This window comes from Onychomys torridus, chromosome 1 (genome assembly GCF_903995425.1).
Source record: "Onychomys torridus chromosome 1, mOncTor1.1, whole genome shotgun sequence".
NCBI lineage: Eukaryota > Metazoa > Chordata > Mammalia > Rodentia > Cricetidae > Onychomys > Onychomys torridus.
The window spans coordinates 27,871,134-27,898,390 of record NC_050443.1 but is presented as its reverse complement, the minus strand read 5'-3'; the positions used below and the strand labels follow the sequence as shown (position 1 = coordinate 27,898,390).

The 27,257-nt window shown below is 43.5% G+C and overlaps 1 protein-coding gene across 6 annotated transcripts in view; it reads right to left on the bottom strand.

Moving 5' to 3' along the window:
* Positions 1-27,257, bottom strand: part of Garre1 (granule associated Rac and RHOG effector 1) — a 93,070-nt gene that overhangs the window by 50,305 nt on the left and 15,508 nt on the right. For 5 of the 6 annotated variants that reach the window (XR_004943982.1, XM_036176945.1, XM_036176947.1 and 2 more), the window contains exon 2: positions 11,518-12,758. Coding sequence is in view for 5 of the 6 variants with exons in the window: in XM_036176945.1 (XP_036032838.1) it covers positions 11,518-12,012 (495 nt within the window). In the remaining variant the exon portion in view is untranslated. The remainder of the gene's footprint in view (positions 1-11,517; positions 12,759-27,257) is intronic. The other variant, XM_036176946.1, reaches the window with a different exon arrangement.

Genomic DNA, 27,257 nt, shown 5'->3' with positions numbered 1-27,257 from the left:
GGCTGGCAGCTACTTCCCGTTTGTTATGAGGAGGGTGACTGTTACAGAGAGCAAAAAGCAAAGCAGACCAGATGGCTGGGACCTGCTCAGGACTTCTACAGTCTACAAGTGTTCACAGGGGTTCCTCTACATCCAGCTCCTTGTACTTTACTGGTTCTGAACATTCTACCATTAGCCTGGGTGGCAGGAAACCTGGTCTCATGAAGGGATGTGCTCTGCATGTATACGATGGCCTGAGGCACTGGAGAGGGACACTTAACCCCTGTGTGTGCTGATTCTAAGACTGACTTATTTTGGGGTGCTGGATATAGAACTCAGGACCTTGTGCATGCCAAATAAGCATTCCACCACTAGGCTATACCCCCAGCCCTGCCCAGAAGAATTTTACAGATGGTCTGATTTTAAAGATAAGAGAGGTTGAAAGAACATGACGTTATTCAATCCTATGAAATCTACACTGACCAGCAGGCATAAGCATTAATTCAGGAAAGCTAGCCCTACCTAAAATTATATTCTCCAAACTATTTCTCATTCCTTATTATTTTCCCTTGAAATTTTTTTCTTTCTTCCTTCCTTTTCTCTTCCTCCCTTCCTTTTCTCTTCCTCCCTCCTTCCCCCTTTCCTTCAACAGGGCCTCCCTGTGTAGCCTAGGCTGTCCTGCAGCTCACCATCTTCCTCCCTCCCTCAGTCTCCTGAGTGCTGGGAACGCAGGTGCAGGACCATGCTTGACTTCCCTGGGTTTCCTAAACTACTTCCTCATAGCCTGGGCTATCAGAAAGCCATCCACAGGCACTAAGCATTCGTTAGTCCTCGGCACACCTGTCAAGGTGCATGCGTGACTGTCTCCCTTCTGTCACTTAGAGGCAAAGCAGAGAACCCAGCTATGTACTACCCAAAGGCTTCCATCCTGTCCTGTGACACATTATTGTCATCTGTTTACCCCTTGCCCACCATCCCTTTTGTTTTAAAGTAAAATCCAATCAACCAAGAGACAATACATGTTCAAACTCAACTCAAATTAACTGTTTTTTCATGACATGCGTTTCTCTGGGTAGCTTTTGGCTGTCCTAGACTTGCTCTGTAGACCAGGCTGACCTCACAGAGATTGGCCTCCCAGCGCTGGTTTAAAACATTCGCCGCCACCACCCGGCCAACTCAAATGAATTTAATCAGTGTCTGAGTCTTGATCCCCAAAAGGTCATTTTGTTGTTATATCTCTCTTAATTCTCTTTTAATCTTAGAATAGTATCCTTTACCTATTTTTATGTAACTGATCTGGACAGACCATGTCAACTGACTGCAGAATATTTCACCTTCTGTCAGATTAATGTCTTGTGGGATTGTGTAACTCAATGTACTATACACCCCCGATTGCCTATGGACTCAAAATTCATTCTAGAAGCTTGATGAGATTATTCCAGGAGTTTTCCTGGTCTTTGCTTGTATGTTTTATAACAAGAGGAAGAAGTAAGACTGCATGATGAGGGAACTAAAAGTAACTCAGCAGGAAAACACAGACTGGATGCACTTACCAATGAAACACATCTGGCCCTGGGTTGGATTCCAGCACACACAAATGTGGAGCTGTCCTGTGCAGTCTTTACTATATTGCACTGGGAAACAGCATCTGCCTTGACTCTGGTGACGCAGGCCACTGAGACTGATCACTGGGATCTGGACACAGAAGGCCTAATCCCTCCTTTATACAACTCCCCAGCAACCTTTCACCAAATGGCTTTACTCTCTATTACTGGCCACTGTTTGAATAACTGAATTCCTCATGGTCAACAAAATGACTTTTCTAACTATATGATCACTTCCACACAGAAGTGTGTGGAATTCTTTTTTTTTTAGCTGAGGATCGAACCCAGGGCCTAGCAAGCGCTCTACCGCAGAGTTAAATCCCCAACCCTGGAATTCTTTTATAGAGAAATTTATTTGACCCAACCAAGCTACTCAGTTATTAGTTAAATAACACACCAGAAAAGCAAAAATCTGCTTAATTCCTTACTTTTCTCTTTTTATTTATTATTGTTACTGTTTGTTTGTTTGTTTTGTTTTGAGACAGGCCTTGGTTTGGGCTGGGACTTGCTATGAAGGTCAGTCTGGACTCTGCTACCTGAGTGCTGGGATTAAAAGCATTCGCTACCAGGACCTTTTCATTAGCAATCTCCAGAGCTGATTTGGATCAACTGTAGAAACTGGGAAAGTAAAAAGGGACGGCTGTGGAAGTGAGGGAAAGAGCAGCTGAGAGGGACAGCAGGTTCAAGGGATCTGAGGGGAGACATGGGGAAATGGCAGGGGCTTTGGTTAGCGATGGAGAGGGCCAGAGATTGCAGTACAATAGAACATCTGAAAAAGTCCTAAAGAATCATATATTAACTATCTACCTACACATATCTACACCACATATAAGTTGGTGAAATGTTCCAACCTGGTCCACAAGGGCCCCAGGCTATCTAACAAAGCCCCCAACACCAGGCAGGAGAAGCCCTCTTTGGAGTTGCAGGGAAGCTAAGACACTCGGAACATTAGAGGCTTGCTATTTCCCTCAACTGTCCCCACAGGTAGAAGATAAGTCTCTGTTGCTGAAGACACCATACACAGAGCCAAGAGACCTGGCCTGACCAGCTCTGACTTGCAAGCCTCCTCCCTGAGGACTAGCTTTCTCAGCACCCAAGCATACCAAAGGAGGGGAGTTACCAACAGTCTTACCTACCTATGATGCCATGGACCCCAATGACCTAACAATGCCATAGTGACAAGCATATCTTGACAGCACCCAACAGTTCTCTAACTAAACTTAAGGCCTATTCAACAAAAGGAAGATCATACCTGGTACTGGAAACTTATCCAACTACCCAGGGCTAGAGAAGTCATGGAGCGTGGAGGAGAACCACAACCACCATTTTACTAATCCAGTATAATCACTACGTTCTAAATATTTGTCCTCATACCCATAGGGAAATGTAGTCCTCATCACTCATCAAGGAAACTTCTCTTTGCAATAGAAGGAGAGGATTATACAAAACCAGAAGCGATCAAAATGCACATTTGTGTTGTCCAGTCCAACTGACACATCTACAACACAGCTCCTCCACCCAAGGCTCAGGGACCACTGCAGGTGACAGGTAGAAAGCCAGAGGAACAGGAAGATGGCTGAGACTGGTCCACTGCAAATGTCAGGGCTGCATCATAAAGCCTCACCAACATGGCTGCCTTAAAAAGACCTGAACGAGAACAGCACAACAGATATGATAAGGTGATGTCCGCCACCAGGCCTCAAGGGAAGAGCATGCTAATCCATTATCCACTATCAAATGATCGGCCCTGAAAACATACATACAAGTAACAGACTGAGCAAGTTGCAAGTATATATTTAGGGGAAAAATAAATGCATTTATACACAGAACAATTTAAGAAACAGAGGCAACGAATGTGAAAGACAGCAAAGGGTGTGTGTGTACCTGGGAGGGTTTGGAGGGAGAAAAGGGAAGATGGATGCAATATAATTTTAATCTCAAAAAAATTTTAAAAAGTTGGGTCTGGCTCAAAAAAAAAAAAAAAAAAAAATTGAGTTGGAAGCCGGGCGGTGGTGGCGCACACCTGTAATCCCAGCACTTGGGAGGCAGAGGCAGGTGGATCTCTGTGAGTTCGAGGCCAGCCTGGGCTACAGAGTGAGTTTCAGGACAGGCTCCAAAGCTACACAGAGAAACTCTGCCTTGACAAACAAACAGACAAAAGTGCTGTGAAGAACCATGACCATGGCAACTCTTATCAAGGAAAACATTTAACTGGGGCTGGCTTACAGTTTCAGAGGTTTAGTCCATTATTGTCATGGTGAGAAGCATGGCAGCGTGCAGGCAGACCCAGTACTGGAGAAGCTGGAAAGTTCTTCATCTTGATCCACAGGAAGCAGAAGCAACTGTCACACTGGGCATGGCTTGAGCATAGGGGACCTTAAAGCCCATTCCCACAGTGACACTCCCCCCAACAAGGCCACACCCAATAGTGCCACTCCCTATAGGGGTCATTTTCTTTCAAACCACCACGGCTACACACTTTTATTTTTGGTCTTATTCTATAACTCTGGCTGGCCTGTATGTCACTATGTAGACCAGGCTAGTCTGGAACTCACATATATCCACCTGCTCCTGACTCCTGAGTGCTGGGAATAAAAGTATGCGCCATCACACCCAACTCCATGTAAGCCTTTTATGACATGAACTTAATTGTCTGATTAACAGTAACAATTTGGATTTTCATTTGGCTTTAGCACATATGGTTAGAAAACAGTATACTTTGCTATATAAGGTTTACTAGTCAAAAGTAGGCATGGAGCACACACCTTTAACCTCAGCACTCTGGGAACAGAGGCATGCACATCTGTGAAGTTGAGGCTAGTTTCAACTACACAGTGAGTTCCAAGCCAGTCAAAGTTACATAAAGAAACCTTTCCTCCAAAAAATAAAAAGTGAAAAGATCTACTAGCCCAAACAAAAACATAAACAATGAATTTTTACCTTTAGGGGGAGAAAAGCAACAGCCTGTGCACACTTACTTCCACTAAGGTTAATGAAAATCACATTTTTAAACAACTTCTAATATTTTCCATTACTACTGCTATGTAGTATTTCTGGCTTACACCTATCCAAATCAAATGGTAACATACCTGAACTAAGGCCCTTAAGAGTGAGTCAGTACAGAAGTTACCTCAAACACATTCATGGGCAATTACAGAACTCCAAGGAGGCCTGTCAGTATGTCAAACTAGAAGCCAGGGTTCAATGAGGTAAAGATGTGATTTCATGTCTGCCTGTCAGACTTGAGAAGCCAGTAAAAAACTGCACAGTCCCCTCAAAGTGGAGAAATCCTGAGAGGCCCGCAGCCATCCTGGCTTTCTGGGCTGTCTACATAGCATCTGCCAGGGACCTAAAGTGACCTCAGCCGTCACTGTGTGATGAACACCAGTGGGTAAGCAGCATCCGTTCACTCCACAAGGACTAAGAGGTCCTTCCTTTCCCTTTGGACACTCACCTCACCCTGTCCCATTTCTGATCTCTCTAAGAGAAGAAAAACCAGAGAAGCACTTTCTACCTTTCTAACTGTCCTTAGGACTGAGACGGCTCAGAAAGTAAAGATGCTTGCTTCCAAGCCAGACAATCCCTCGAACTCACATGGGATTTATGTGGGAGGACAGAAACAACTCCCCAAAGTTGTCTTCTAAACTCCACATGTGTACAGTGGCCCACACATGTGTACACATACACAAATAAACACCATACAATAGAAACAACCTTACCCTAATATTCTCACATCTGTTCACTCTGTTTCACCCACAGGAGGGGTCTCTGTTCTTCCAGCACGCTAGCTGACTCTTGCCTCACAGGCTTGGCACCAGCTACTCCCTCTGCCGCATTCTCTTGGGTTTGCTTCTCAACCACCTTCTACTTGTCACTCACAGGGAATTCTCAGTGACTCTCCTTCCAACCCCCTCTAAGAGCACAACCATGCTCTAGCTACACAAAGGGAGAGATTCCTGACTTTTCACTGCTATATTTCATTACTGCAACAGCATCTGACATCAATAAAGTCTGCAATTAATACATTCAGAATTGATGCATAAATCACAAATAAATGTGACGTTCTAATAAATACAAACCTAAGACATAGGACCATCTGTATTTTCTTAGTATGAACTACAAGCTTAACTGTAAATGGTTCAAAACCAATTCAAAATCAAAGAGAAGTCAGTCAACTCAACTCAGCCAGCATGGCATTTTTAAAGAACACTGAAACTGGGGTGGAGATTTAGCTCAGGGGTAGAGCGTTTGCCTAGCAAGTGCAAGGCCCTGGGTTCGATCCTCATCTTAAAAATAAAAAAAACAAAAACACTGAAATTAACACAATTACAGAAAGCACTCAAGTAGACTTCCCTAGGACCCAAGAGTCCAGTGGAGTCCACTCTTTAAAAAAAAAAAAAAGTCAGGCTTGAGGGATGGCTCAGAGGTTAAGAATTGAACTCAGGACCTCTTCCAGAGGTCCTGAGTTCAATTCCCAGCAACCACATGGTGGCTCACAACCATCTGTAATGAGATCTGGTGCCCTCTTCTGGTGTGCAGACATACATGCTGCATATATAATAAATAAATAAATCTCAAAAATAAATAAATAAATAAATAAATAAATAAATAAATAAATAAATAAAGTCCAGGTGGGCTATCAAAGCTTTGGACAACTAACAAGTTCAATACGGGAAAATATATTTTTCCTAAATTCACATTTTGATTTTACTGACAGCTTTGAGACTCTATGGGGAAGAGTTCTGTCATGCCGGGCGGCGGTGTCGCACACCTTTAATCCCAGCACTCAGGAGGCAAAGGCAGGCGGATCTCTGTGAGTTCGAGGCCAGCCTGGTCTACAGAGTGAGTTCCAGGAAAGGCGCAAAGCTACACAGAGAAACCCTGTCTCGGAAAACAAAACAAACAAACAAAACAAAACAACACACATAGGGGTTGGGGGTGACACATCACACTTTGTGGAAGCATCTGAATACTCCTAAAGGGCTTCCTTTATACACAATCCTGGCTCCTGTTGGAGGTATCATAGTCTGTTTCCTGCTGCTGGGACAGAATGTCTGAATGCAAAGGTGAGTCTAGCTGGCAGTACTGGAGGCCAGAAAGCCAACAGCATGGTACCATCGAGGGCAATGCACTCCTGCATCGAAGGTAACCAACCCAATCCTTCTAGAGCTACAACTCACTCAAGGAGAGCGCTGATCACCTTTATCAGCATAACAACTCTAAAGGCCATATTCTCCCCCACTATTATACATGAGAAATAAATTTTTGCTGGGAACAAAGTCCACCTAAACCACAGCAAGTCATGTTATGCAATGCCAGGCTTCAGACTCCTTTTCCCAGAATGAACATTAATGAGCCTCTTAGGGCTTTGATTATAAAATGGGGGAGGGGTAGGTAGGGAGCAACAAAACACCAACAGAAGAAAAAATCCAAATGCTTAGCTTTTTCATCTGAGTTTGGTTAACAGTAGAGGAGAACCCCTACTGGCCTAACTACCCTGGTAGTGTAATATACTACGTAAGAAAAATGGGCTGGAGAGATGGCTCAGCAATTAAGAGCACTGGCTGCTCTTCCACAGGACAAGTTCAAGTCTCAGCATCCACATAGCAGCTCACATCTGTCTGAAACTCCAGTTCCAGGGGATCTGACACCCTCACACAGACATGCATGTAGGCAAAATACCAATGTACATAAAATGAAAATTAATAAATTATTAAAAATAAAAACCTTAAGAAAAAGGAATTCTATAACAGCCAATACTGCTCTAGGGGAAAAGTATAATGCTGGGCTGATAAGATGCTCAATGGGTGATGATATTTCCTGCCAAACCTAAATACCTAAGTTCTATTTCCAGGTCCACATGGTAGATGAAGAGCACACTCCTCTGACCTTCACAGGTAAGAAGAGTCATGCTGTGGCAGCATTCATGTATACACACACTCACACACACCGACAATATATGAATAAGTGAATGGATGTAATAAAAAGCTTCCAGATATTTTACATCTATGGGTCTGCTTGACAGACACATTTGAAAACTAATCTGTAAGTTAAGTTTTTCCACATAGAACAGACCCACAGATTCCAAAACTCATGAACAGCAAGCAGTTTCCAGACTAGCATTGGAAACAGAAAGCCTGTTTAGTCTATTATGTACAAAAGCCATGGTAACAGTCCAACCATCTTAATCAGAATTTCAATGAGGAAAGCCAAGCCAAAATTCTAAACTGAAACAATCAGAAGTGTCTCCCAGCCCAATATGGTAGTATATGGTAGCAATCTCAAAGGTTGGGAGGCTGAGGCAAGAGCACTGTGAGTTTAACAACAGCCTTACCAAATCAAAAAACCAGAGAACAAGACAGACCTGGTAGCACATAATCCCAGGACTCACGGTGGGTGTGGGGGGGGTGTGTGTGTGGGGGGGGGGGGGACGGGACACAGGAGGACTCCCGCAAGTTGGATGAAGATTGTTCTACATAGTGAGTTGTAGGACAACCAGGGCTATATATTGAGACTCTGTCTCAAAAACAAAAGTAGCGCCCTACACACACACACACACACACACACACACACACACACACACACACACACGGAAAAAAAAAAAAAAAACAATGTAGGTAACAACACATGCCTCGGTGAGTCGCTAAGCTCCTGTGTCTCATAGTTCCATAACTGTCCTGACCAAGCCATGTGGGTCTAGCTCTGTCTTCTCAGACCTCAGAGGTGTGACTTGAAGAACGCAGTAAGACAGGTAACATAAAGAGGTAAGGCTCACATAAACCACTCACTCTAACACAGACTCCTACATAAACCTCCAAGTGTTCCATCATCTTAGGATGGCAGCCCTAACAATGTGCGCTTAATGCTGCTCTGTATTTACTGAGGGAGGTGGGAGACACAACTATGTGTTTGCAAAATGTCACATCTCTGTCAAGAAATAACCAAGCACACTGTAGCTGAAAACATGGTTTGAGTTCCAGTCCAGCCTGGTCTACATAGTAAGTTCAGGCCAGAGGAGGGAGAACCTGTCTTAAGCAAACACACAAACAACAACAATAAAAAACAAAGTGGTGCATTTGTGTGTGCAGGACTATGTACTTGTGCATAAACAGTCTGGAATGGCACATACCAGGCACAAAGGCATTCTGGGGGATGGAAAAAATAGGATGGGAAAGAAAAGCACAAAGCTCTACATTTCTATTTGTTGTAGAGCTAAGGATAAAGCCTCATGGACACTGGGCAAGCATTCTACCACCCAATGTCATCTCCAGCCTTTGTTATTTTTTTGCAACAGGTAATATACAGCCCAGTATTGTTTTAAAGTCACAATCCTTCCACCTCTGCCTCTGGATCATTGGAACTGTAAGCATGTGCTGCCTACCACACCTAGCTAAGTTTTACATTTCACCGTTTCAGTTATTTGGAGAATTACACATATTTGTAATGAGTGTTTTATTTCTTTATCCAGGGCCAATACATATGCAAGGCAAGAACTCTACCACTGAGCTACATTCCCAACCTATGAGTAGAATTAAAAAAATACTTTAAACTGGGTTGGGGATTTAGCTCAATGGTAGAGCGTTTGCCTAGCAAGGCTCTGGGTTCAACCCTCAACTCAAAAAAAACAAAAAAACAAAAAACAAAAAAACAAAAAAAAACTTTAAACTGTGATGAGCCATTTTATAAAAATGTAATCATAGAAATAATCATAATTACAAATAGACCTGAATAGAGAGTCAAGGTAGAATGAACCTAGGGCATATGCAGATCTATGGTGAAGTATAGGCCCAAGGTGTGCAAGAATCTGGGTTTTAAGACCTACACTGAAAACACACACACACACACACCAAACCTGGGATGATACAGAAAGGATTAAAATGGCTTCACAAGAGTAATACACAAACTCATGAAATGTTCCATATTTAAATAACAGTAAGAATGACCTGGTATTATATATTTGTGACAACAAAGGCAGCAAGCTATGGCTCCTGGACCAAATCCAGTGCACTGAACACAGTGCTGGGATAAAATGAGTTTGGGTTTATAAAGATTTTAAATTATGTGTGTGGGTATGTGCACATATGTCTAAGTGTGCCTGCAGAGGACAGATCAAGACCTCGAATTCCCTGGAGCTAGAAATTACAGGTGGTTGTGAACTGCCCTGCAAAGGGTTCAGACAACCAAACTTGAACTAGGGTCCTCAGGAAGAGTAGTATACATTCTCCAGACCCCAGGTTTTCACATTTTTTTAAAAAATATTTATTTATTATATATACAATATTCTGTTTGCACGCATTTCTGCAGGCCAGAAGAGGGAACCAGATCTCATTACAGATGGTTGTAAGCCACCATGTGGTTGCTGGGAATTGAACTCAGGACCTCTGGAAGAACAGCCAGTGTTCTTAACCTCTGAGCCATCTCTCCAGCCCGGTTTTCACATTTTTAAAGACTTGGAGCTGCGTATGATAGCACAAGCCTTTTATTCCAGGACTCAGGAGGCAGAGGCACTCAGTGAGTTCAAGTCAAGCCTGGTTTACATACCACAGTCCAGGTCAGCCATGGTGACACAGTAAGACCCTATCTAAAAGACAAACAAGAGGACCCAGGTTTGATTCCCAGCACTCAATTAACAGCTATGGTCATCTCTAACTCCAGTCCCTAAGGAGTCTGATGCCCTCTTCGACCTTTGCAGGCACCAGGCCTGTAAGTGGTACAGACACATGTGCAGGCAAAATATCCATACACAAAAATATAAAAACAATGTACTAAAAACTTAATGTAACAGAGTCAAAGTTTAAAAGCCCCTCATTGCAGTTCAGTGGCACAGTATTTGCTGAGAATGCATACAGTTCTGGGTTCCATTCCCACCACTACATAAAAAAGAACAGTACGAAAAGTATTTCCTCAACAAAGTCAAGAAAAAAGCCGCTGGGCAGTGGTGGCGCACGCCTTTAATCCCAGCACTCGGGAGGCAGAGCCAGTCAGAACTCTGTGAGTTCGAGGCCAGCCTGGTCTATAGAGTGAGTTCCAGGACAGCCAAGGCTGTTACACAGAGAAACCCTGTCTCAAAAAACCAAAAAAAGAAAAGAAAAAAAAAAAAAAGAAAGAAAGAAAGAAAGAAAAAAGCCAGCTTTATTCTGAATAAAACTTGATTCCAGTCGAGTCCTGAAGAGAGTGTTTCCTTTCGGTACAAACTCACACACAAAAAAACAAAGATTCAAATGCATTTAAATGAAAACAGTTTTGAATTTAGAGCTGGAAACTTAATTTATTCTATAAACACATGGAACTTTCATGAAAACCAGGGATTCCATAGATTGAAAACTCAAGCCAGGCAGTGGTGGCACACACCTTTAATCCCAGCACTCAGGAGGCAGAGCCAGGCGGATCTCTGTGAGTTCCGACAGCCAGAACTACACAGAGAAACCCTGTCTTCAAAACACACAAAAAATAAAAAATGACCATACTTAGAATTCTAAGCACTTCTGTTTGTTGGTGCAGTATTAGAGATTGAGCCTAGGGCCTTACACACACTAGGCAAGAACATTACCAGTGAAATATGACTCCAGCCTCTCACTAAGTGTTTTTAATAGTATATTATTTGGATATTAGTTTCCATTTGAAAAAATTAAGGACAGAAACATCAAATACAGACAAATTAGTTTAACTTTTCCTTTTGTGTGTGCCGGGACTTGACCTGAAACCTCAAACCCCTGAACCCTGACTTCAGCACTGAGCCCTGTGTTTCTAACCCTGCTCCGTGACCTTTTAACCTACTTAAAATGAAAGCATCACAACTTGGCAGGCACCAAACTTTTCACAAGAAGATCATACCAACAAAAGGAGGACAAAGGCTATCATTGCTGCCGTTTGTGGAAACTGAGGGTGCTCACTGACCTCTGCAATACATTTTCCTATGGGAATGGTACTCTACCTCAATGTCCTGGAGACTGAATTCCTTCTGATCTGTGAAGTTTGCAGCCCCAGCACTGAGTTCCATGAGCATCTTGGCAATCTCGGGCTTTATGGCTGAGGTCAACCGGCTGGCAGCCTCCATCACATGCTCCTGCACATCTTTGAGCTGCATGGCGGCCTTCGAGTAGTGTGAGTTTCTGAACACGGTGCTGAAGAGATCTGTGAGGAACGTGCTAGCACGGCAAAAGACATTGAGGGCATCCAGGTACTTGGAGATGCCCTGCTGGATGTCAGCAATGGGAGTGGAGTGGGGCACAGCATGGTGGCAGCTGCCTGCAGCCGTCAGACTGCCCAGTGGGGTAGAGGGGGCCGTGGATGCCAGGGGAGCATTCAGTGCTCGGCCCAGCTCAGGCATCGGGTACTGCTGGTGCTGCTGCACCTTCTGCTTGGACCCGCCAAGCAGGAAGCGCCGCTTGTAGTCCATCTTACTGTCCTGGGCACTGCAGCAATACATGCGGGTGGGGAACTGTTCCAGGAACCACTGGCCGGTCAGGGTTCAGAGTCCTTTTTTTCCAAAACTGCAGCTAGGTATAAAAATAGTGGAGTTCTGCAAATCTACGTTTTAAAAAAGTCATTTCCATGAGGCGGGTGACCATGTGATCCAACATAAAGGTGAGAAAAATAACAGGCTTATATAATTAGTATTTTCAGTGTAGGTAGGAATTCTGTCAAAAAAATAAGTGTGTCTGAAATGCCGTATAACTGTTCAGCATCCTACTCTCAATAAAGAAATGCCTGCTGAGGAAAATGTTTACTTATAATTGCTTTGCAAGAATATTTTGATACTTACATTTACAATAGCAGAAAAATAACTTAACTTTTAAAATGTAATATAATGTATCTTCTATATACCAAAAAGGACCTTACGCTGGTCAACAGCATTTAGGCGGAGGGGTTACTTTACAAGAAGTCCTTAAGGAAAAGCACACCTCTGCAGAATGACAGAACCTGCCTGTCAAATCCATTTACCTGGAAAGCTGCTTTTCAGTGCTAAAAACTTCCAAAGCTCCTGTAACGGTTTCTGGAAACAAGTTTTCTTTAAGCATGACATTGTTACTGTGTGTCTTCTTTCTTTTGTTTGCTGAGGTAGTGGTTTCCTTGTAACATTAATAAGAAGTGCTTCCAGACTGGGTTGGCCTGCAGTTGTAACGTCTGAAGCAAGAAAGCACAGATGTCTTCATAAGGCCTCTAAGTCATTTCCTGCAAGGGAAAGAAAGAAGATGAAGTCAGGGAGACGGCAGGACGACCAGCAACTCCGAGCCCTTCTACACTGCTTGGCCTCCACGTGGGCGAGTTTCACATCAAGACACCATAGTAACTTTCACAGAAGCAGAACGGGGCGCTAGACTATGTAATGAGGAATGCAAGACAGCAGCTTGGTCAGAAGCTAGAGATGGGGCTCAGCATGCAGGAAGCACGCAGAGACTAGCTGTGACGCCCTATACCACCAATCCCAACACCCAGGGGGTGGAGGCAGGAAGATGAGAAGTTTTAGGGTTTAGGCAGAGGCAGGCGGATCTCTGTGAGTTCGAGGCCAGCCTAGTGTAGTGGGTAGCCATCCCAGCATTGGCCTGGACGTTCCAACCCCCATTGAGGCTTTGGTAATGGTCACGCCCACAAGGCGGGGCGGAGGAGGAAGAGGAAGACCAAGGATGGGGGTGGGGGAGATCTCTCTCTTGGTTCCGGGACCCTGGACGCTGGAGGTAGACCGAGCAGAGTTCTCCAGAGAACACCGCCGGCCTGCGCTATACCTTTGCCAGACCCTGCAACCTACCCCTTCATTTGTAAGTTACCCCACAAAATAAACCTCCCTTTTAACTACGTGAAGTGGCCTTAATAACTTCACCAATATCTGGCGCCCAATGTTCGTGGTACGAATTCATGAAAAGGCCTCTTGCCTGTGGTCTTGCGGGCCCAGCTTAGGCCCAAGCTACACTCGGGCGGCTGTGGTGGCACATGCCGGTAGGATTTACTGAAGGCAGAGGCAGGAGGATCCTGAGTTGAGACTGGCCTAGGAGAAGCTTTGGCAGGGGCAAAGACACAAACAGTGTCGGTGGGACCATGGAGGCAGGACCATCTTGTTACAAGAAAGCATCGACAAAGGTCAGTTTGGAAAAGTTTGGCAAGACAAATGCTGGGGAGAAATTGCTGTGAAGATTTTCTCTTCTAGGGAAGAATGTTCATGGTTCCAAGAGACAGACATTTATCAGACTGTGATTGCTCCAAACCACAGAGGAGGAAAAAAAAAAAAAAAAAAAAAATCTAAAGGGAACCATGACCATGGAAAGCTCGACTTTGGATTGCAAACTACTCAGGACAATTTTGAGATGGCTAGCTGAGATGATCCAGCCTGACAGACTACTTGAACAAGGACTTGAAATTATGCAGGGGTAGGACAAATGATACAGGACTTGACAATTAACCCAAAAATTTTCTTTCCAAGATCCCCTAAAGATGGAAGTAATTTTAAGAAGATGACACCCACATCCCAAAAAGGTGGGATGGGAAGTTTTTGGTCGTTTAATGAGTTTTGGATATTGTCATTGTTTATGATGATTGGTTACAAGTTGTTAATTGTCAATGGTCAGGAAAAAAGCTGAACATGAAGATTAGATTCAGAGGTTTTGTTTAAAAAAGAAAAGGAAAAAGGAGAATATAGATATGAGGTAGATCACTGAATCTACTCTAAAAAGAAAAAAAAAAGATATAAAAATGACAAAAGGTAGATTACTGAATCTGTTATGAAAACAAATACATTTAAAAAGGAACTACTTGTTTTAAATAGGATAAGTACTGAAAATTTTTTGTCTGAGTTTATCAAATGTTACTGGACTGGACATTGTTAATATCTATATAATGGAGTTTTTATCTGAATTTGTCAAATGTTAATGGACTAGACATTGTTAATGCAATTCTTGACTGTATATATTTTATATACTTATTGGATATGATTTTTCTTGTATTAGTTATAACCTTTTTTAAATTTTAGACAAAAACAGGGGAAATGTGGTGGTATTGTGTTCCCTGAAATATTGTGTGTTCCCTGAAATAAACATATCTGGGGTCAGAGAACAGACAGCCACTAGAACAAAGCCAAAAATGGTGGCTAGAAAATGGGAAGAGTAAGCCATAGCAGAAGTTGGGCGGTGGTAGCACACGCCTTTAATCCCAGCACTTGGGAGGCAGAGCTAGCTGGATCTCTGAGTTCAAGGCCACTTTAGAAACAGCTAAGCATGGTGACCCACGCCTTTAATCCCAGAAACCCAACCTTTAATCCCAGGGAGTGGGGGCAGAAAGAGAAAGGTATATAAGCCATGAGGTCCAGGAACTAAGGAGAAAAGCATGTAGTTAGTTAAGCATTTGGTTGGTTAAGCGTTCAGGCTTTGGAGCAACACAGTTCAGCTGAGATTCATGTGGAGGAGGAAGGAGGACTCAGAAGCTTCCAGCCTGAGGAAAAAGGATCTCCTAGCAAGGTGAGATAGCTGTGGCTTGTTCTGCTTCTCTGATCTTCCAGCAATCACCCCAATAACTGGCCTGGGGTTTGAGTTTTATTAATAAGAACTCTTTAAGATTCCTACTACAGCCTAGTCTACAAAGCGAGTTCCAGGAAAGGCACAAAGCTATACAGAGAAACCCTGTCTTGAAAAACCTAATAATAATAATAATAATAATAATAATAATAATAATAATAATAATGGCAATGGTCGAGAGAAAGCCTGATCTGACCTAGTCTGGTGATCAGATGGCCAAACACCCTAACAGTCAAGTTGGAACTCTCATCCAATAACTGAAGGAAGTGGATGCAGAGATCCTCGGCCAGGCCCCAGCTGGAGCTCCAGGTGTCTAATTGTCGAGAAAGAGGAAGGACTGTAAGAACATGAATTGTTGAGACCAAGATTGGAAAAAGCACAGGGACAAATAGCCAAACGAATGGAAGCACATGAATTATGAACCAAAGGCTGTGGAGCTCCCAGCTGGATCAGGCCCTCTGGATAAGTGAGACAACTGAATAGCTTGAACTGTTTGGGAGGCATCCAGGCTGTGGGACTGGGACCTACCTGTCCTTAGTGCATGAGCTGGCTGTTTGGAACCTGGGGCTTACACAGGGACACTTTGCTCAGCCTGGAAGGAGGGGACTGGACCTGCCTGTACTGAATCCACCAGGTTTAAATGAATCCCCAGGGGAGTCTTGGCCCTGGAGGAGATGTGAATAGAGGGGAGGGGCTCGGGGGAAGGTGGAGGTGGGGGCGGGAGGGGGGAGGACAGGGAACCCATGGCTGATGTGTAAAATTAAAACACAAATATAATAATTAAAAATGCAAATAATAATAATAAAGGAAAAGATAAGAGTTTTTTTCAAATGAATGCACATACACATACATGAACACCAGCATCTGGGTATATTACTTTGATAACTTTTTAATGTTTTCAAGATTTGTTTATTTTTATTTCGTGTGTATGAGTGTTTTACCTCATGTATCTATATGTACTATGTGCCTGATGCATACAGAGATCATAGGAGGGCCTTGGATCTCTTGGGACTAGAGTTATGGATGGCACCTATGTAGGTACTGGGAATTGAACCCAGGTCCTCTGGAAGAGCAGCCAGTGCTCTTAACCGCCAAGCCACCTCTCCAGCCCCTACACTTTCATAATCTTTTTTAAAAGAAACTCTTCCTGATGCCATCTCAGTGCTTTGGTTTGGTTTGGTTTTTTTCTGGAGCTGAGGACTGAACCCAGCTTGCTAGGCAAGTGCTCTACCACTGAGCTAAATCCCCAACCCCATGTCTTAGTGTTTGGCAAGTGCATTTCCTCCACATTTACCTTCCTAAGACTTAAACTATGCTCAGCCTGGCAGTGGTAGCACATGCCTTTAATTCCAGCACTCAGGAGGCAGAGGCAGGTGGATCTCTGTGAGTTCTAGGACAGCCAGGGCTACGCAGAGGAAATCCTTTCTCAAAAAACTAAAAAAAGAAAAAGAAAAGAAACTATGCTCAATCCAGTAAAGGACATTTTTCTTTCATACTCTCTTAAAAGAACTGTCACCAGGATAACATTCACAATGTAAAAAACCACATGCAGTATGGACATAAATATATACTGTGAAAAGCTGCACAAGTTAGTGTGGCCATCTGGTAACATACTCATAAATTCTAATGCTACTTACAATTCTCAAACACAGCAGAAAATGACATTTTAGTAGGCTAAATGACACTTTTCAACACCACAGTAACCTTCAAAGGTTCAACAGATTTAAACCAACTCAGACCCAATTACATCATTTACAACATCCATGTCTACAAACTAACCAACTAGTTCTATTCCAAACAACAGAAAACATCCTCAGACCTAGATGAAGAACCAGCATGAGAGCATCTTTGGCCCCAGCAGGAAAATTCAAAGTGCTATTTGTTCAGGAAAGTGGTGGGAAGCACACTTCCCTCTAGGCACCACTGAGGTCAGTGGTACTGAGGTCAGTAAGAGTGGCCTTGTAGGTCTGACTGTCTGGGTGAGGTCCTGGTTCTGCACTAACTAGCAATGTGACCCTGAGTAGCCTCTCTGCCTCAGTGTCATCATCTATAAACAGAGATATAAACAGTAACTACTGTTATTGAGTTAATGAGTCTATACATAATCAAAAACAGAATAATGTCTGGCACATACTAAGCATTAACATTTGATGATGTCACACAAGACAAGAGAAGGTAAGCAGGCCTCATTATCTCTGTCTGGAAACACACTACCGACAAACAAGAAAGGTTTCTGTTGAATTACCCAATGCCTAAACCAAACAGAAACCTACCTACCCTAGGATGGGAGGTATCACATGCTTTATGAACACTTATTTCTACTTAAGTACAGTAAACAAAGAGAAATTAATCCATGCGTGCATGCATGTGTGCATGTGTGTTGCTAGCGATCAAATCCAGGATCTTACCATGGCGGGCAAGTACTCTAAAAATCACCGATCTACACAGTACATTTTCAGCCTCAGCTAAAGAATAATTTTCGGTCCATTTCAGTCATTCAGGCAATAGAGAAAACAGAGCAGCAAGCGGCTCTGCTGTCAGCAATAGAAGAACACAAAGGCGATTCACTGAAGGACCACAGGCTAAGAAGCACATGAACTCCCCTCAGCGTTCTCCCCAATCCCTGTGGCATAATGGCAAAGCTCTTCACAAGTGAGTAACAGCCTCACAGGAAGGTCTGAGCCATGGTCTAAATGTAAGTCACTTCTGAGAAGACAGAGAGCTCAGGAAATGTGTTGTGTTCGAAAGATCCAGCACAGCAGAGCTGGCCACTTCCTAGATCCCACAGAGCCAAGGGGGTACAATGAGGTGAGCAAGGCTTCCTGGAGGAGCTGGCTAAGTGCCCAGCTCTCAACAGACAGCTACAGAGATGGGGAGTGAGAACAATCTCTTCAGCTTCTCTATACTTCCCATTTGATCACCGAGTCAGCCAGCTCCCACAAAGAAGAGGACTACTGGGAAATGGAACCTCCTGCCAATCACCTTCATAGACACAAGGGTGTTTGGTTGGTTGGTTGGTTGATTTAGGGATGGCACCAAGGGCTAAGCTTATACTAGGACTAGATGAATGCTCTACCACTGAGCTATTCCTCAGATCAACAAACAAGTTCGTTTTTTAAAAATTACATTTATTATATTTTCTGTATGTGTGTGTGAGAGAGAGAAAGAGAGAGAGACACAGACAGACAGGGCTGGCTTCAAACCCCCTATATAATGCCAGCGGTGATGGTGCACACCTTCAATCCCAGCACTTAGGAGGCAGAGGCAGGCAGATCTCTGTGAGTTCGAGGACAGCCTGGGTTACACAGAGAAACACTGTCTCAAAAAAACTAAAACCAAAACAAAAGCCACAAAAAACAAACCACCTCTCTGTACAGCTGAGGAGTGTTTTACACTCAGACCCTTCTCTAGTCACCTCTCAAGTGCTGAGGCCACACTGTAACCATGAGACACTAGGCCTGCTTTTACATAGCCTTGAAGCTTGAACCCAGAGGGACAAGCATGCTTGGCAAGCATTCCCCCAACTGAACTATACTCCCCAGCCAAGAAATATGTATTTTAGACCCTACAAAAACACCTGAGCTTGGCAAAGCACACCTGAAATCTAGAACTTAGGTGGCCAAGGCAGGAGGATCCTGTGTACAAAGCAAGGCCTGTGCTATATGGTGAGTTTGAGGCTAGTGTGAGGTACACAGCAAGACATCGATTCAAATAATATAGTAACAAACAAACCAACAAACTGAAAAAGAGAAGAGGAAAAACGCTTGAAAGTTTCTGAATGGTATCTTATTCGCAAGTTGAGAACCAGGAAACAAGAACTATTTACTTCCACCGTGAAAGACAGGAAAAACTGAAAGAGAAGGAGTAAGGTATAGAAAGGAACAAATACATATACACATGTATGTGAGTGTGGTGTGTCAGTGTTGTATGTAATACCTTCCTTACTCCTTTGAAACATGGTCTCACTGAACCTGGAGCTAGGCTGGCAGCCAGCAAGCCTGGAAATCTTCCTGCATCTACCCTCATTGTGCTGGGGTTATAGGCACATGCATCCACACCCTGCCCTTTACATATATTCTGGGACCTGAACTTAGGTCTCTACACTTACACAGGAAATAATCTTGCCCACTGAACCATCTCTCTGTATATAATATACACACATTTTTACAAAGTGTTGAGCCTGGACATGTAGTCAAAAACAAAAACCAAGGGAAAAAAACCAAAACCAATGAAAATGCTTATATATAAGGTACACAGACAAACAAAAGCAATCTGAAATGTGTTTTCGCTTTATCTTTATAGCATCCTGACTCAGACTGGCCAGCAAACCCTAGAGCTCTCCTGTCTCTGTCTGCCCCCAGCAATTAGACTGCAGTACACATGCCCTTGCTTGGCTTTTATGTGAGTGCTGGAAATCCAAACCCAAGTCCTCACATATACACAGCAAGTGCTTTATCCACTAAGCTATCCCCCAGCCCCGTAGTTTTCAAATATTTAGTGCTATATAATTAATCATAAATATTTCCTTTGTTGCTTGTTTTGTCTCACTATGTAGCCCTGGCTGACTTCTAATTTATAGTGATCCTCCTGCCCTGGCCTCCTAAATGCTGGGATTATATCTTTCCTGTTGGTGGTGCTAGTTTGTTTTTGAGACAGGTTCTCTCTCACTCTGTAAGACTGGCCTAGAACTCACTATGTAGCCCAGGCTGGTCTCAAACTCACGGTCTTCATCCTCCCAAGTGCTAGGATTACATGTGTGAACTAGCACAGCCAGCTTTAGTTACCTCCTCTTTGACTGTATCTTTCCAGTGTTACTGTTGACATATCTAAAAGCAAATAAAAATCCTTTTATCCATTTGAATTGAAAATATCAATTTTGCCTGGTAGTGGTGGCTCACACCTTTAATCCCAGCACTCAGGAGGCAGAGGCAGGCAGATCTCTGTGATTTTGAGGCCAGCCTGGTCTGCAGAGTGAGTTCCAGGACATCCACAGCTACACAGAGAAACCCTATCTCAAAAAACAAAACAAAACAAAAAGAATGGCTGATTCTAGGGCTAAGGATATCTCAGTTGTTAAAGTGTTTGCTTTGCAACTATGAAGGCCTGAGTTCCTTCCCCAGAGCCTATGTAAAAGCCTCATGCATAGTAGCTCAAGCTTGTAACAGAAGGATCCTTGGGGCTTGCTGATCCAGCTATTCTAGACAAACTGGTGAGCTCCAGCCCAAAGGCATGCACAACCACCCACATCCACACAGGCACACACATATACACTGAAGGAGGAAGAGGAGGAGGAGGAGGAGGAGGAGGAGGAGGAGGAGGAGGAGGAGGCGGCTGCCGCCACCAGGAACATGCCTTTAGTCTCAGTGCTCAGAGAGGCAGAGGCAGGAATCTCTTTGAGTTCAAGACCAGCCTGGTCTACACAATGAGTTACAGAACAGCCAAAGCTACATAGGGAGACCTTGTCTCAAACAAACAAACAAAAAAAGATGCAAAGAGAAAAACCTTCTCCCAAAAGTTGTTCTCTGACCTCCACATGCATGCACCTGCATTCAAGAGCATGCGAGAGTACGCACAAGCACATACAGTTTAAATTTTAAATAAAGAGATTCCTATAACTCAACAACAAAAATTCAGTATTTCTTTATTTATTATTTATTTATTTGGTTTTTCAAGGCTGTGTAGCTTTGTGCCTTTCCTGAACTCACTCTGTAGCTTAGGCTGGCCTCGAACTCAGAGATCCTCCTGGCTCTGCCACTCCGAGTGCTGGGATTAAAGGCATGTGCCACCACCTCCCGGCTAAAATAAATCTTAAAAAAAAAAAAAATCTAGGGCTGGAGAGATGGCTCAGTAGTTAAGAGTACTGGCTGCTCTTCCAGAAGACAGGGGGTTCAATTCTCAGCAGCCACATGGCTGCTCACAACTGTCTATAACTCCAGCTCCAGGAGTCTGGCATCCTCACACAGACATGCAGGCAAAACATGAATGCACATTAAAAATAAATTTTAAAAAAATCTAGCCAGTATGTATAAAATACTAAGAAAAGCAACATTTTGCAACTGTGACGAAAACAGCGGATCTAGCCATGCTTATCAGTCAGTGTCTAAACCACAAGATGACAATTTGAGGAGGAGATTTATGATGAAGGACTCAAGCCTGATTATACCCAAACCCACTGATTAATTCTAGCCTCATAAAAACTGGGAGGGACTGGAGAGATAGCTCATCCATTGAGATTACTGGCTGTTCTTACAGAGGACCTGGGTTTGGTTCCCAGCACCCACATGGCAGCTCACAACCATTTGTAACTCCAGTTTCAGGGGACTAGATACCCATTTCTGGCCTTTGTAGGCACCAGGCATGCTCATGGTACAAAGACATATATCCAGGCATAACATTCATATACATAAAATAAGAAATATTTAAACAAATTTTAAGTGATAAAACAAAATATCAGTATCTCCCATCAAGTGTTTCTGTCTGAAATATTCAATCAAAATCTAATCAAGCCTATCTATCTCGCAAGAAAGCATAAAAGATAAACTACAAACTAGTCTTTTCTGTGGACTTTTCAACCTTATTGTTCATTACCAACCACTGACCTTACAGCCTGTGTAAGTTATTCTAACAGCTGTCTCAGAGCAAGTTTTACCAGCTTGGTCCTCAGTTTCATTTTTATTCTTTCCTACCAACTTTTGTTTGTTTGTTTGTTTTCCAAGACAAGTTTCTCTGTGAAGCCCTGGCTGTCCTGGAACTTGCTTTGTAGACCAGGATGGCCTCAAACTCACAAAGATCCACCTGCTTCTGCCAACCGAGTGCTGAGATTAAAGACGTGTGCCACCACAACCAGCGTCTACCAACTTTTTTTAAATCTCTTTTTTGTATGTAATTTTCATAGGATTTACATGTGCTCCTGTCCACTGACACTTATAGTAAAATCAAACTCCACACATGACCACACACAGACGTCTACTCTCAAGAACCTGGGCCTTCACTCAGCATTCTCTAGCCACATGCCCAGTTCTTTCAGAGCACCACGTGCTTTGCACAGCTGGTGACTCCTCTGGGAAGCTGTTGCCCCTTCTGACCTCCTACTCTCAGGGCTCCTCCCCACCCACTCTGTACTTCCTGAAATGAGTGTCACTCCTTCATCGGTCAACCTGTAGAAATCAGGGTCACCTAACCCACAACACGGTCTTTTCATACTGACACCCTGCAATTATCTTACCATTTCATTTGCTTTCATACCTCAGCAGCTGGCACAGGACAGCATCGCTTTGTGCCTGCCAGGTCCCCACAGTCAACAAGTTTGCTGGCAGACTATCTGGAAATCTGACATCAGTGAGTCACTGATTGTTTCCCAGTGCTACAGTTTTGCAAATCCAAGAAACTGGCTCCTATGTCAAGTTACCTCTCTCTACCTGAAAAGTAACAGGTCTTGGAAACCTGGCACCAGATGTGTATCTGTGACTTTAAGATGAGTGACGCAGCCAGGTGGGCAGTGGTGGCACATGACTTTAGTCCTAGCAATCGGGAGGCAGAGAAATCCTGTCTCTAAAAACCAAAGTGGGGGAAAAAGGTGGGTGATACAGTCTGGAGATGCAACTCAGTGGAAACACTTGCCTGCTTTACAAAAAGCCCTGGGATCTGTTACCAGCACTAACCCAGTAATATGGAGAAGACAGGGAGATATTAAGGTTTCCACTTCCAAAGGCATGGCCAGATTTCAGGATCATTAGGGACCATCGCCCCCAGACCCAAGCCCAAGCTAAATGTGGCTAGAGAAGGCCAGCTGTTTCTCTGGGAGGCCTGTTCTCTACCATACCCAAATCTGTTTATAGCATCTTTCTGTGTACACACACACACACACACACACACACACACACATACACACACACACACTCATGAGTATGTATGTATGTACACTTAAACTTTTCCTCCTTATGTAGTCAAATATACACTCCGGTTTCTTTACAGTTCCCAAACTGATGTTCACACATAGATGAACTCTCCAGAGTTGTGCGTAAAGCATATGAAACGAGGCTTAGAATCATTCATTGTGAGGAAAACAGAAATCAAAACCACAAGATACCACTTTATAACCACTAGCTTGGCAATAATGAAAATGACAGACAGCAGCAAATGTTGGGAAGGATGTAAAGAGACTGTAATCTTCATACACTGCTCACCAGAAAGGAAAATAGTGCAGACACTCTGGAAAACCATCTGACACTTCCTTAAATAGTTAAACACAGAACTGCCACATGGCCAAGGCACTCTCCTCCTGTGTAAATACCAAGAAAAATGGAAAGTACGTTTACACCAAAAACAGCACAAAAATGTTCAAAGTATTATTTCTAACAACCCAAAATTGCAGAGTCAACTATCTTATCAGCTGACAAATAGATAAGCAAATGTGGCACAACCAAACAATAAAAAATTATTCAGCCTTTAATATAAAAGCTTGAACAGGGGCTGAAGAGATACCTCAGTATTATAATGAAGAGCACTCACTACGCTGGCAAGGGACCCAAGCTTGATTCCCAGCACTTACACAGTGGCTCACAACCATCTGCAAGTCCAGACCAGGGATATGATGCCCTCTTCCGACCTCTTTGGGCACCAGGCATGCACATGGTGCACATACATACTACAGATGAAACTCCCATACACATAAATTTTTTTAAATCTTTTTTAAAAGATATATAGATAGCCAGGCAATAATGGCACACATCTTTAATCCCAGCACTCACTCGGGAGGCAGAGGCAGGTGGATCTAAATTCAAGGCCAGCCTGGTCTACAGAATTGAGTTCCAGGACAGGGCTACACAGAGAAACCCTCTCCAAAAACAAAACAAAACAAAGCAAAAGACACAGAGTGAGCTGTTGTAAAAGACACACCCAACACTGACCTCTGGCTTCCATTACACACACAGGGATGCATGCACACATAGTTTGTGATGACAAAATGTCCACCTTAGGTAATTTACTGAAACAATACACTGATGAGTGTGTAACGATGAGGGGAAGGATGAGAGGATCAGAGGAGGCAGCAAAGAAGTGATGTTCTGTGGAATGATGAAAAACTAATCCTCCTCTCAGCCTCCCTGGTGCTGGGAATACAGGTTTATTCTACCATGCCTGGCTTCAAAAGTACTCTAAAATTATTATAATTAATGGCTGCATGACCTTGTAAATAACCCCGAAACCACTGAATTATAAATGACGAGTGTAATATATGGTATGTGAATTGTTTTTCAATAAACTTATTATAAATACTAAATGCTGCGACCCTTTAATACAATTCCTCATGTTGTGGTGACCCCAACCATAAAATTATTTTGCTGCTACTTCATAACTGTAATTCTGCTACTGTTATGAATAGTAATGTACATATTTGATATGCATGGTATCTGATATTTGACCTGTAAAGGGGTCACAACCCACAGGCTGAGAACCACTGCCATAGACACTTCCTTCTTCTGAAAGAGAGAAAATAGCTTGTAAGTACACCACAATGTTCTCTCCTGTCCAACTCCCAAGAGCAAAACCCAAACATCTCCCCTGGATAACATGGAGACAGTGCAGGAAATTCTTCAGGCATATTAGTTAAGTCATTGTCTATGAAGTTCAAAGCCCAACCATTTCCATGTTTTTAGCTCAGACTGACACAAACCATATTTAGAAATGAGCTTCAGAAAAATGCTTTTTTTTTCTTAAAAAAGAATTTTACTCAATAGTCATAAATTTAAAATATCCATCCAGACAAGAAAAATATGCCTTAGAAGATTCAGTCCTCAATCTGTGCTTCTTAGGTCCCAGCTCTCTTGGCTCCTCTTACCTGTGACCACATCCAAAAGTGAAGCTCTCTGGTGGCCTGTCCTCCTGGTTCTCCTCCTACATACCCTGACTGCTCTCTGCTGCCCTTGCAGCCATCCTCAAGTGCTATGGCTCAGACGCCAGCATACTCCTTCCCAGGATCCCACACCCTCCTCCCTCACCCAACACCATCTGCTTCTTTCATGACCTATCTTCCCTGTCACAACCAGTCGGCCAGGTTTTTCGTCAGGACCACAATCTGCTTACAACAACCAGTCTACATGTTCCCTCCCAGCACCTGGAAGGCACTCTGGGCTTATGCTCACACCTCTTGGGATGTCTTGGAGCAGTTTTGATAAAGACTGAGTTAAGGGCCATGTTGTATTCTGCCCGATTCAGACTCTACATTAGCATTACACAGTTTACCAAAACTACCCATCTCCCCAGTATGTCCCTGCTATCTCTAATGCACAGGATCTCGGGGTTCATTCAAGACATTCAAGAATCAAGGGCCGAGGCAATAGCTCAGTAGGTAAAGTACTTGCCATGAAAGCAAAGACCAGAGTTTGATTTCCCAATGCCCATGTACAAAGCTGAGTATGGAGTGCATATGTACAATCCTAGTGCTGGGGAAGCAGAGACAGGAGAGTTCCTGGGGCTCTCTGGCCAGCCAGCCTAGGCTAATCATAAAATACCAGGTCCTGTCGGGCAGTGGTGACACAGGCCTTTAAACCCAGCACTCAGGAGGTAGAGCTAGGCAGATCTCTGTGAGTTCGAGGCCAGCCTGGTCTACAGAGTGAGATCCAGGACAGGCACCAAAACTACACAGAGAAACCTTCTCAGGGAGGAAAAAAAAATACCAGGTCCCAGGGAGAGACTGTCTCAAAAACTAAAACAAGCACAGAGTAAAGGATTCTTGAAAATCAATACCCAAGGTTGACCTCTGGTCCCCACAGACATACACACAATGTACATGGGCACCTGCACATGCCTGTGGCCAATACACATTCATATCCATCCTTCATATAAACACATACATACAGAAGATATTCAAGAGTCACTTGGGAGATAGCAGAAGAATGATGGTGAGTTTGAGGGCAACCTGGGCTATACAGCAAGACCAAGGAGACTGGAAAGGAGGGAGAAAAAGAAGAGAGAAGGTCAGAGAGAAAAAGGGAGGGCTAGCCTCATGCATGCTATCTCTGAGCTGTGACCCAACTTAAGGCACATCTACTGACAGAAAGGCTCCTGTGAGCATCAGAAGCAGAACGCTAGTGGTCAGGCTCCACTGCACATGAGAGCACACAGAAAAGGGTACCTGAATGCTGGCTGATAGAGAAAAACAAAACCCAAGCAGAACTTAATATATAAGAATACCAAGTGTGACAGTGCATGCCTTTAATGCCACCAGTCTGGAGGCAGAGGCAGGTAAATCTCTTTGAGTTTAAAGCCAGCCTGGTCTACACATAGAGTTCAGGGCCACCCAGAGCTACACTGTGAGGCTGTTTCAAAAAACAAACCTGCTGTGGATATCGCTCTGTGTAAATAAAGTTCTGATTGGCCAGTGGCCAGGCAGGAAGTATAGGTGGGACAAGAGAGAAGAGAATTCTGGGAAGTAGAAGGTTGGAGAGAGACTCCGCCAGCCGCCGCCATGAAAAGCAACATGTAAAGACACTGGTAAGCCACAAGCCATGTGGCAAAGTATAGATGAACAGAAATGGGTTAATTTAAGATAGAAGAAGTAGGTAACAAGCAGCCTGCCACGGCCATACAGTTTATAAGCAATATAAGTTTCTGTGTGCTTTCTTGGTTGGGTCTGAGCGACTATGGGACTGGCGGGTAAGAGAGATTTGTCCTGACTGGGCCAGGCAGGAAAACTCTAACTACACAAACCAAAGAGTATGAGATCACAGAACTAAGCATTCTACTTGACTCCATCTTACAAAGTTTGTTAATCAGTGTTCAATCCTTTAACACAGTGGTTCTCATCATGGCTACATTGGGGGTCTGTCTACCAGGCAGTAGGGAAAGTAATTTTGCTTTCCTGAACCCTAACGTGCATTGGTTGTCACAACTGGGGAAATGCTATAAGGATGTAGTGGGTAGAAGCCGATATTCTGCTAAGCATCCTCTAAAATACACAGCAGCCCTCACAGCAGGGATCTTCCACCACAATATGCCAACAGTGCATAAGAAACTCTGATCAACAAATGCTCTGAGACTTCCAAGTTACCTAATGTATTACAGAATTAATTCTTGGCTCCATGTCGTAGTGCACAACATCTGTAATCTCAACATTCAGAAGGCTGAGGCAGGAGGATCATGAGAATTCAAGGATAGTCTGAGCTGCAAA